General features: G+C 40.0%; 1 protein-coding gene across 1 annotated transcript in view; it reads left to right on the forward strand.

The window, feature by feature from the left end:
• The window catches only part of TLL1 (tolloid like 1), a 253615-nt gene that overhangs the window by 138676 nt on the left and 102088 nt on the right, over positions 1-12851 (forward strand). The window contains exon 9 of the mRNA XM_055550796.1: positions 2490-2605. Within this exon, the coding sequence (XP_055406771.1) occupies positions 2490-2605 (116 nt within the window). The remainder of the gene's footprint in view (positions 1-2489; positions 2606-12851) is intronic.

Here is a 12851-nt window from a genome sequence, read left to right on the forward strand (position 1 = left end):
TTGTCCACACTTCTTGCATTATAAGTAGGTGCTATATAATGCATTTATTAGATTTTTGGTTTTTTGTTTTTTTTTAGATCATAATTTAAAATTATTTAATGATATATGTGGTATATATTTATTAGATTTTTGAACTATATTCATTTTTTTTTTTGCATTTCAGAGAGCTTTCTGTTTTATCATTTTATCAGTATAATAATGTTTGTTAACAAGTGTGAGTTAATTGTTTCAATTCTACTTGAGGAAATCCAGTACCAACATTCTATGTGGCTTAGAATTACAGAATTTATTTTTAAATTGCTGTAAATTGTAGCTTTTTTCATTGAAACACACTAAATCCCCCAATGGCTATTTAGCACCTAAACTGATCATAATTAGAAGCACATTGGTTGCATTAATAAATCTTAACAAATTTTCATTTTTCTAAGGGTTTTTTATAATGTCACATTTATCAAGTATCCTTAGATGATTCATGAAAAGTGCTGATTACATATTTTTTACCTTGAGCATTTTTCTTTTATTCTCAAGTTGCTTTTATCTACCTGTTAATCAGAATAAATATTGCTTGCTCTTATTTTAAATTTATTTTGTTGTATAAACACTATTTGTTGTTGTTGTTCAGCCTCTCAGTCATGTCTGACTCTTTGTGACCACATGAACTACAGCATACCAGGCTTCCCTGTCCATCACCAATCACCAGAGCCTACTCAAATTCATGTCCATTGCATCGGTGATGCCATCCAACCATCTCATCCTCTGTTATCCTTTTCCTTCTGCCTTCAATCTTTCCCAGCATCAGGCTCTTTTCCAATGAGTCAGTTCTTTGTATCAGGCGGCCAAACTATTGGCGCTTCAGCTTCAGCATCAGTCCTTCCAATGAGAATTCAGGGTGATTTCCTTTAGGATTGACTAGTTGGATCACCTTTCTGTCCAAGGGACTCTTAAGTGTCTTATCCCTCATGACAGTTCAAAGGCATCAGTTCTTAAGTGCTCAGCCTTTTTTATTGTTCCAGCTCTCACATCCATACATGACTATGGGAAACACCATAGCTTTGACTATGCGGACCTTTGTAGTTTATGTCTCTGTTTTTTAATACACTATCTAGGTTTGTCACTGCTTTTCTTCCAAGGAGCAAGTGTCTTTTAATTTCATGGCTGCATGAATATTTATATCATATCAAACTCTTTTTACATCTCTATTTTATGTCTTCCAAGCCATTATTTTTGTTTCTTCATTTAAATCAAGATATGCAGAACCATTTATAATGTATTGTTTTGATGAGACAAGAGTTCACCTGCTAGAGTTCACCTGCTGGCTCTATAATATGGTAATATATCAGGTTCTATTTCAGTCTTCTTCAGAAGGAAGGAGTTATTCTTTCAAACTGTTGAATGAAAGTTATAAACAGCTTTATATAAATATTTATATAAACTAACTGGTGTATAGGAATTGTTCATGAATTAAGGATACTTAAATCATCTTAGATTCATTTGATTCAGATCATGTTTTGCAAAAGCAACAAGACAGTCCATTGTAGAATACTTCTGACTACAAACCTTGGCTGAACCAGTGAGCTAATTATCCCCTGACCTTGCCTTTGTTGAATTGGCCTATAGATATTAGTCATACTGACCTTGAGGCTGTACGGCTGACTGTTTGCTACATCAGATGACTGATAATTACTACCAAGAAGTTAGATAAGCATTGTTGGTTGTTTGGTCGTTTAGTCGCTAAGTCGTGTCCAACTCTTGTGACCCCATGGACTGTAGCCTGCCAGGCTCCTCTCCATGGGATTCTCCAGTAGATAAGGGTAATAAAAGGAAAATAAAATTGCTTTCCCAGTCATTTCTACTTATAATAGGTAGAAAACAGAGAATAGATAAATATCTATATCTCATTGGAAAATTTGTCTTCCATAATGTTTTATGTTTCAATTTATTCCAGTTTATTTTGAAAAAAATATTTCATTGTGTGTCATTTTGGCACCACTTTTACTGAATATTTATTCATTATTATTTAAATTTTATTTTTCCCAACTTTGATACAGTATTCATTATTAAAATTAACTTCATTGTACTCCAAATATAATAATAAAATGTTTTATGGGGTCCCAGAATCACATCAAGTAGGTACCCACTGGCTTGAATCTGAGTATGGGTGATGTATAAGTTGGCTATTTGCTCCTTGGGAATGAATGAGAAATGTCTCCATGAGGAAGAATTTTGTGTTTCTTCAGGTTATTTATCTCATAATCTTGTTATATGGTTAGCTATAGCAATCCCTTTAAGTATATACTGAAATTCTAGTAAGAAAGACATTTTAAAAATTACTTATAAAGGAAAAGTGTTATACAAATATATATCCTTCTCTAACACCAAAAGGCTCAAGATTCATTAGTGATGCAAATGTCTCTTATAAAAAATAATGAATAATTTTATCTTTTTCATTAAAAAAAATCAAACATATGTTGTTTTTTCCTTTCTTTCAGCATGTGGAGAAACCCTACAAGAATCCAATGGCAATCTTTCCTCCCCAGGATTTCCCAATGGCTATCCATCTTATACACACTGCATCTGGAGAGTCTCTGTGACCCCAGGAGAGAAGGTAGTTTATCCCATCAACTGTTCTCTTTTAGTCTCAGATGCAAAGGTTCATCTTCTTTCAAATATATTTTACTTTGTTTTCTATTCTTATCTGATTAATTGAATAGCTCAGAAAATTTATGACGGGTATTATTCAAGCTCTAGGAATTTTTTGAAAGATATAATTTTGAAAAAAATAGTAAATGATCTAAAAGGGTTGACATAATACAAATTATATTCTCAGACACAATGGAATTAAGTTAAAGATCAGTATCAGAAAGATAACTAGAAAAATCCCACACATATTAAAATTGAAAAATATATATCAACTATCCCATTCATTCAAGAAGAAATTATGATAAAAATTAGAAATTATTTTCAATTATAACAAAAGTACTGAGAATTGCAAGTCTGTAAGATACATCTAACGGAGAAGGCCCTGGCACCCCACTCCGGTACTCTTGCCTGGAAACTCCCATGGACGGAGGAGCCTGGAAGGCTGCAGTCCATGGGGTCGCTGAGAGTTGGACACGACTGAGCGACTTCACTTTCACTTTTCACTTTCATGCATTGGAGAAGGAAATAGCAACCCACTCCAGTGTTCTTGCCTGGAGAATCCCAGGGATGGCGGAGCCTAGTGGTCTGCCATCTATGGGGTCGCACAGAGTCGGACACGACTGAAGTGACTTAGCAGCAAGATATATCTAAAGTGTATTTAGAAGGAAATTCACAAACTTATATACTCCTATTAGGAAATAAAAAATACTCCAAACTAAAGAGATGACATCCATATAAAGACACTAGAAAAAGAAGCAATAAAATAAATGGAATAGTACATAAAGGAAGAAATAAAAAATAAATTTAAAAACGTAAAACTATATGTACAAAGTATGGACAAAGTTGGTACTTTGAAACAATTTAGAAAATAGATTTAGAAAACAATTTAGAGAAATGGATGAAAAAGGTCAAGAAAAAAAGATTAACAGAGAAAGCACAATTGTCTAGTAATTAGCATAAATGATTATTATAACCATAGATGCTTTAGACACCAAAAGAACATTTTGAACATTATCCAATAACTTTGAAAATGTAAATGAAATGGGAAAATCACTACAAAATATTACTTAGTAAGCTCTTATTCAAGAAGAAATTAAAATTTTGAATGTTTCTGTAACCACTAGAGAAATCAAATTACTGTTTATTTGAATTATTAGTCAAAAAGTTTTTGACAATGAAAACCCAGGCTAGATGGCTTCATGAATAAGTTCTACCCAACAACCCAGTAAGAAATAAATATAGTCTTGCATAAAGTCTTCCAGAGAATAAAATAAAAAATACACTCTACTCTTTATATGGTTAGGGCTTCTTAGGTGGCTCAGTGGTAAAGAATCCACCTGTAATGAAGAAGATGTGGGTTTGATTCCTGGGTAAGGAAGATCCCTTGGAGAAGGAAATAGCAACCCACTCCAATATTCTTGCCTGGAAAATCCAATGGGCAGAGGAGCCTGGAGGGCTACAATTCATGGGTTTACAAAAGTCGGGCATGACTTAGTCACTAAACACTGAGAGGTTGTTGCTGAACGATGCAAAGACACCGGGATTCTTGGCTTCCAGAGGAGAAGAATTCAATCTGGGGCCAGAGAGGACGCTTGATCTCTCAGAGCTTTTGTGTAATAAAGTTTTATTAAAGTATAAAGGAGATAGAGAAAGCTTCTGACATAGGCATCAGAAGGGGGCAGAAAGAGTACCCTCTTGCTAGTGTTAGCCATGGAGTTATATACTCTCTAATTGTTTATTACAGTGAATCAAAAGAATGTCTGGAGGTTGTAAAGACCTCTCTAGACCTACTCCCATAATACATTTTAAGATAATAGGATTAGCCAGAAGGTTTTTTTCCAGAGACTGTCTTCAAGCAGGATACATTATTGTTATATAATCCTAAGGAATGTAGAGGAAAAAAAGTTTGTCCTTTCTTCCTCCTTGAGAATTCCAGACCCCTCTCTCCTTGGGGACCCCTAGACTTCTTATCAACCTCCCTAGGAAATGACTCTCATTCCCCTCTTTTCCTTTAGGAGAATTATGTTGCTAAGGGAAAGGGGCGTCATTTTCATTCCATAACTACTTCCTGCTATTTAGGGGTGTGGTCCCTAAATTGTTGAGGCAACATATTCTCCTAACTCTCATATTAAGGGTCTCTGATCCAGGGGCCCTAAGTAATATTTGGAAGAGGCTGTGCCACTCTTAGGAGGTTGGACAACCATTTGTAACTTAAAAGCCTTCATGCGACTAGAAACAAATCCAATTACACAGTTACAGATGCAAGGCAAAATAGTCCTTAAAACAAGTTAAAATCAAATTAAAAGTCATATTATGTCCAGAGTTACACCAGTCCATCTTAGGATTGTTAGATGTCATCAGTTTAAGAAGAGGCATCACATGCGATTGTTGTTAAAAGTATTTGCAGACTTGGAGAAAGTCTTTTCCTTGAAGTGGAGATGTCCACCACAGGAAGCCTTCCACTGATGAAGAGGAGAGTGCTCCACACACCCAGCAGTTAGACTGATTGTGAAATGCTGCATAGGAGTGAGTCCAGGACAGGAAGGCATTGTCTTGAGGCTCAAATGGCAGACTCAGGATTTTTGGAGTCAGCATACATAGGCTCACATAGATTATCAGGCCCATTTAAAAAGTGCAAAGTCAAAGCATAGAGAGTAAAGACATAAAATGAAGTCATGTAGCTCTGGTCAGGGTGCCACCTCTTAACTCGAGTGTGATGTACCCACGAATCAATTCCTCACACTTTGACAGCTGTAGGAGAAGAAAGAATAACCTGGTAAGGGCCTTCCCAGAGGGGCTCAAGGGATGGGCCCCCAAACCCCAATGTTTTTATGAGGACCTCAATTCCTGGCTCAAATAGAGGCTTGCTTGACTCAAGAGGCTGGATCAGGAGCCATCTACCGGAGTTCTGTTAATGCCTGTTGAAAAGCTGAGAGCTGAGTTACATAATTAGTTAATTCCAAGGCTTTGGGGTCTATAACAATGTCTGTGCATAAGAAAGGCCTTCCATAAATACATTCAAAGGGGGACAGTCCCTCTGTTTGTGGGGCAGTTCGAACCCTCATTAAAGCTATGGGTAGGACTTTAATCCATTTGTCCTGCGTTTCTTGAGTTAATTTGCACATATGTCTTTTGATAATGTCATTAGCTTTTTCAACCTTTCCCGAGGATTGGGGTCTCCAGGAACAGTGTAAGCGATATTCTATTCCTAGAGCCTTAGACACCCACCGAGTTACAGCAGCTTTAAAGGCGGAGCCATTGTCACTCTGAAGCCTCCGTGGCAGCCCAAACCTGGGGATAATTTCATGGATTAAAACCTTTATAAACTCCTTAGCCTGCTCACTATGACAGGGAAAAGCTTCAATCCAGCCAGTAAAGGTATCCACCCAAACTTGTAAGCAAGAATATCCATTAGCTTTTGGCATATGAGTAAAATCAATTTCCCAGTCCTCTCCAGGATACTTTCCATTTCATTGTAACCCAGATTTTGCTAGCTTTTCAGTCTTTAGGTTATTTTTCTGACAAACCTCACACCTTTTGATAATATTCTTTAAAGTTTTCATTACATTTTTACCTTCAAACAAACGAGAAGCCATCTGGTAAGTACTCTCTCCACCCTAATGAAAACTCTGGTGTAAACCCTTAAGAATTTTCTATTGAGCACTTTCAGGAATTATTAATTGTCCATCCTCAGATGTAACCATCCTTTATCAGTAATCTTTGCTCCTCTTTTCTCATATCTTCCTAATTCTTCCTCAGTATATTGTGGTTTTTCTTGTTCCACAGGACCTGTTTAGATCAAAGGCGTCTGTAGTGAAGGGCTTTCCTAAAGTGCTGCTTTTCTGGCTTGACAGTCAGCCAACTGATTACCATTGGCTACTTTACTCCCATCCCTGCTGTGCCCTTTGCAATGCATAACAGCTATTTCTTTAGGACAACATATAGCAGTTAAAAGTCTCTTGATCTCTCTGAAATGTTTAATAGGTTCTCCTGTCGCTGTTATAAACTCTCTTTCCATATTGCACCATGAGCATGTAAAGACAAATAAGCATACTTAGAATCAGTGTAGATGTTTACCCGCTGCCCTTTGCTTAACTCTAGAGCTCAAGTCAGAGCCACAAGCTGTGCTGAGTACTGGTTCCCTGGGGGAGAGATTTTGCTTCTAAAACCTGTTGAGCAGTAACCATGGCGTAACCTGTTTTACGCTTTCCATCCCGAACAAAAGAACTGCCATCTGTAAATATTTCCATGTCAGGATTGTCTAATGGGGTATCATTAGATCTTCTCGAACTGCATAGTTTAAACTTAGAAATTGGGAACAATCGTGATCAGGTGTTTCATTTTCCTTCTCAGAAAGGAAAGTGGCAGGATTTAAATTTCCACAAACTTTAAGCTTAGTTACTGGTCTTTCTAACAACAATGACTGATATTTAAGAAGCCTACTGTATGTCATCCAAATATTAAACTTAGAATTTAAGATTCCACTCACATCATGAGAAGTCAGTACAGTAAGGTTTCATCCATTAATTATTTTTAAAGCTTCAGGTGCTAATAAAGCCGCTGCCCCAATTACTCTTAGTCATTGGAGCCACCCACGTGAAACTACATCTAATTGTCTGCTTAGATAAGCAATAGGTTGCTGGTGAGGCCCTTGGGGTTGTGTCAAAACTCCCAAGGCCATACCTTTTCTTTCAGTGACAAACAAATTAAATTCTGACCCTGTGGGCAAGCTCAGAGCAGGAGCTTGCAGGAGAGCAGTCTGAAGAAACTTAAAAGCTTTTTGAGTATCTAGAGACCAAACCAGTTTGTCTGTTTGGGCCTGCTGAGTTTCAGCTATAAGTTTATATAAAGGCTGGGCAAGTTCCCCATAACCCCGAATCACAGTAGCCTGTGAGTCTCAAAAATCCTCTCAATTGTCTTAAAGTCATAGATAGGGAATGATTTCAGTTCAGTTCAGTTCAGTTAAGTCGCTCAGTCATGTCCGACTCTGTGCGACCTCATGAATGGCAGCACACCAGGCCTCCCTGTCCATCACCAGCTCCCGGAGTTCATTCAGACTCATGTCCATCGAGTCAGTGATGCCATCCAGCCATCTCATCCTCTGTCGTCCCCTTTTCCTTCTGCCCGCAATCCCTCCCAGCATCAGAGTCTTTTCCAATGAGTCAACTCTTCGCATGAGGTGGCCAAAGTATTGGAGTTTCAGCTTTAGCATCATTCCTTCCAAAGAAATCCCAGGGCTGATCTCCTTCAGAATGGACTGGTTGGATCTCCTTGCAGTCCAAGGGACTCTCATGAGTCTTCTCCAACACCACAGTTCAAAAGCATCAATTCTTTGGCGCTCAGCCTTCTTCACAGTCCAACTCTCACATCCATACATGACCACAGGAAAAACCATAGCCTTGACTAGACGGACCTTTGTTGGCAAAGTAATGTCTCTGATTTTGAATATGCTATCTAGGTTGGACATAACTTTCCTTCCAAGGAGTAAGCGTCTTTTAATTCCGTGGCTGCAGTCACCATCTGCAGTGATTTTGGAGCCCAAAAAAATAAAGTCTGACACTGTTTCCACTGTTTCCCCATCTATTTCCCATGAAGTGATGGGACTGGATGCCATGATCTTCGTTTTCTGAATGTTGAGCTTTAAGCCAACTTTTTCACTCTCCTCTTTCACTTTTATCAAGAGGCTTTTTAGTTCCTCTTCACTTTTTGTCATAAGGGTGGTGTCATCTGCATATCTGAGGTTATTGATATTTCTCCCAGCAATCTTGATTCCAGCTTGTGTTTCTTCCAGTCCAGCGTTTCTCATGATGTACTCTGCATATAAGTTAAATAAGCAGGGTGACAATATACAGCCTTGACGTACTCCTTTTCCTATTTGGAACCAGTCTGTTTTTCCATGGCCCTAGTACCTTCTGATATGATTAGGCCCAGATATCTAACAGATTGTTGACAAAGCTGAGCCTTTTTTCTTGATGCCTTGTAACTGCAGCCTGCCAGAAAGTTTAAGAAGTCTTCTGAGGCTCATGAACAAGCTTCCTCTGTCTCAGCACTGAGCAAAATATCATATTATAACATGACTGCTTTGGAGCTATTAAAGTTTTGTAGATCCCATGACAAACTTTATCCAAATAAGTGAGGACTGTCACGAAATTCCTGGGGCAAAACTGTCCAGGTTACCTGAGAACCTAGCTGCGTAGGGTCCTCAAAGGCAAATAGAAATTGACTTTCCTCCCCCAAGGCACTGAATAGAAGGTATCTTTTAAATCAATTACTGAGAAATATTTGGCCCATTCAGGAATTTCAGACAATAGAGTGTAAGGATTAGGCACCATGGGGTGTAAAAGAACTACAGCTTCATTTATTATTCATAAATCTTGAACTAGTCTCCATTTACCATTTGATTTCTTTATACCCAGAATAGAAACGTTGCAGGGACTGTTACAGGGAATTAATAGTCCCTGCTCCTTTAAATTCTCAATGATGGGTTTTAACCCTTCCTTCACTTCAGGTTTCAGTGGATACTGCTTCTTATGTGGAAATAAGCGTGGGTCTGTGAGCTTGACAACTACAGGAATAACATTTTGTGCTCGACCCACAGATTTTCCATCAGCCCATACTCTAGGATTTACATTTTGTTCAATTAAAGAGAGAGAAAGGGACGGCTCCTTATTCATGAAAACAGAGGCATGGACCTTGCTCAGTATGCTAAGTCACTTCAGTCGTGTCCGACTCTGTGCGACCCCATGGACTGCAGCCTACCAGGCTCCTCCGTCCATGGGATTTTCCCCAGGCAAGTGTGGGCTGGAGTGGGTTGCCATTGCCTTCTCCTTTGCTCAGTATATCCCTTCCCAAAAGGGGTGAGGGAGACTCTGGCATGATCAGAAACTTGTGTGAAAATAGCAGAGTCTCAGTTACAGCTTAAAGAACAACTGAAGTAATACCCTTTGGCTCATCCAGACAGTCCCATTATGGAAGTGGATCGGGAAGAAGGTGGGTCAGGGGCTTCAGTAAGCACGGAGTAAGTTGCCCCAGTATCTAAAAGGAAATTGACTGATTGCCCCCCGCCCCCACAGTTATTAATACCTGGGGTTCCTAGGTGTAATTAGGATGGGAGCTTGTTTGGGGACCCCAGGGCATCTTCAGTCCTGATTGTCTTGAGAGTCCGACTCCTGAAGCCTACGCCTATGAGGGCAGTCTCTCTTCTGGTGTGGTCCTTGCAGACCAGACATGGAACCGGGGGCGGCTTAGATGCCTGAGGGCAATCCTGGTTGAGGTGCCCATCTTTTCCCCAGTAATAGCAAGCCCATCCCTTTTCCCCTGGGTCCCTCTGGACATTTTTCTCAGGCTGTTTAAGAATAGTTCTCATATCCATTGTGAGGGCTTCTGCCTGTTCCTTTGTCTTTTTCTGCCTTTCTTTTCCTCATATTCCCTACCATAATAGACTGTCTGAGCCAGTTGTAACAGACTATCCAAAGACTGATTTGGTCCTATTTTAATAGCTTACGGCGGATATCTGGAGCTGACTAAGTGAGAAATCTATCTTTTAAGATCAGTTTTCCCGCTTCACTTTCAGGATCAATCTCAGTGAATCTGCGAAGGGCTTCTCTCAGTCTATCTAGGAATTTACCAGGAGATTCCTTCTCCTCCTATTCTATGTCTGCCAATTTGCCATAGTTTAAAGGCTTAGCATGCGCCTGCCTCAGTCCTTCAAGAATACATCTGACAAAATGACTCTGATCCCATCTTCCTTTAGCTGTGTTGTAGTCCCAATCTGGTTCAGTAGTTGGGACCACCTGACTCCCAGTGGGGAGGGTGGCTATCTCATCCTCCCTCTTCCCTACTGATTCATTACCAAACTGTTCATCTCCATAAGCAAGCACTTTCCCCAAAACTTGAGTCTTTGAGTCGGGAGTCAGTGTTTGTCCCAAGATATACATCACATCCTTCCAAGTAAGGTCATAAAGCAGAGTAACACCTTTAAAAGCTCTAATATATTTTTCTGGGTCCTCTAAATAGTCTCCCAGATCCCCCTTGATTCTTTGTATTTCTTGATAAGAAAAAGGCTTATTAACTCTCATAGACTGATTATTTTTCCTGGTGAGTGCTTCATGAAGAAGTAAAAGCTTGTGTGGCTGTTCCTCAGTCTCTCTGGCTGCTCTGTGCATATTATCCTAGGAGAAGCCTGCTTTACTTTAACTCTTTTTCTCCTGTCCTCCATCTCATCTAGCAAAGTTGGAGGACAGGAGGGAGCTGAAGGCGTAATACCTAAATCTATACCCTTAGGACATAAGTCTGGTATATTTTGCAGAGAGAAAAAGGGCAACACATAGGCTACTTCTACCCATTTCCCTTGTTTTCTACAGAACCGATCTAATTGTAAAACAGTATTATACTTAAGAGACCCTCCAACTGGCCACCATTTGCCATCCTCCAGTGGGTACTGTGGCCATGCAGTATCACATAGGGAGACCAGGTGTGTCTTCTTTAAGCCCTGGGGATCAAATCTATCCCAGTTCTTCAGGATACAGTTCAAAAGAGTGAGGCTGGAATTGTTAGCTCCCATCTGTAAGAGAGAAAAAAAGCGACCAGCGCCCTCTTTCTACTGGAGGCATCCCTCCCTGCTGTAGATGGGGGTGTAGACAGACTTTACACCAAAGTTTTTCTTTCCCAGTTAGACTTAGTCTGTCCCTTACCCATGCAGGTGACATACTCGTCCCTCCCAGTTCTACCACCAAGATGGGATCCGGATGCACCAGGGGTAGACCTGATGGCATCTCTGACATCCAGCTGCTCATCATTAAAACCTTGCTTGCCTCTGATGCCACCCGGGGTGCAATTAGGGTATCCTTCCAGAATGCCTCCCAGGCTAAACTGCTGGGGGAAACATTCATCACCTGAGTGCTTGTGCACTTGAGTGACCTTGAGTATATTCCTGACCACAATAAGACCGGTTGGAACATAAAATTGAGATATTCCTTCCAAGTGTCACCACACCAGTATAAGAGCCTCCTAAGCATCACCACACCAGTATAAGAGTCTCCGCTGATCCACTAAGAGCCAGCGTTACCAAAGGAAAAAAAAAAAAAAAACAAACTCCATTGTAGTTCCAGTCTGAGTAAACTTTAGCCTCAGAGATGCTCTTGGAGATAGAGCTCCATCTAGCTTCCAAACTTTCCATGCCTAACAAGGCTAGGCGCTTCCTGACTACCAATCCAAGTTTGTGACCTAAGTAACAGTACACAGTAACAGCATAGATCACAAGTCTATGATCTGACAGGTTAGGTTCGTACTTCTAATTTCCAAGGAGTTATGAAATGGTCAAAGAGACTGAAAAGTTTGACCGAGAAAGGAGAATTCAATCCACATGCTTTGCCCATTTCTGGGCAGTCCCTGAAAGAGACGTTGGGTGCCTCTTGGCATTGGCAGGTCAGTATGAACCCCCGACAGGCTTTTGCCATAAGCTGTGTGAGGTCACCACAGAACCGCAGAGCAGGGTTCCTTACTTGCTTCGTGCAGGGCATTTCATTCATTCATGCAAGCACACTGCAGACTTAGTAAAGTACAGCAGAAAACGTGTTCACTAGGAGAACAAAGAATTTGAGCTCCAAACATCCTTACCTTGTCCTGAAGAATTACAGATGAGCCCCCAAGGTGAAAGGTTGTTGCTGAACGACGCAAAGGCGCCAGGATTCTTGGCCTCCAGAGAAGAATTCAATCCGCAGCCAGAGAAGAGGCTTGAGTGCTCAGAGCTTTTGTGTAATAAAGTTTTATTAAAGTATAAAGGAGATAGAGAAAGCTTCTGACATAAGCATCAGGACAGGGCAGAAAGAGTACCCACTTGCTAGTGTTAGCCATGGAGTTATACATTCTCTAATTAGTTATTACAGTGAATCAAAAGAATGTCTGGAGGTTGTAAAGACCTCGCTAGACCTACCCCCATAATTCACATTTTAAGATAATAGGATTAGCCAGAAGGCTTTTTCCAGAGACTGTCCTCAAGCAGGATACATTATTGTTATATAATCCTAAGGAATGTAGAAGAAAAAAAGTTTGTCCTTTCTTCCTCCTTGAGAATTCCAGACCCCTCTCTCCTTGGGGACCCCTAGACTTCTTATCAACCTCCCTAGGAAATGACTCTCTCAACACCAGCAACAATTTATTATATAGTTAGCAAAACCTGATAGACGTCCTGATGACAAAAACAGTGTAAC

Source organism: Bubalus kerabau, chromosome 16, assembly GCF_029407905.1.
Source record: "Bubalus kerabau isolate K-KA32 ecotype Philippines breed swamp buffalo chromosome 16, PCC_UOA_SB_1v2, whole genome shotgun sequence".
Lineage (NCBI taxonomy): Eukaryota > Metazoa > Chordata > Mammalia > Artiodactyla > Bovidae > Bubalus > Bubalus kerabau.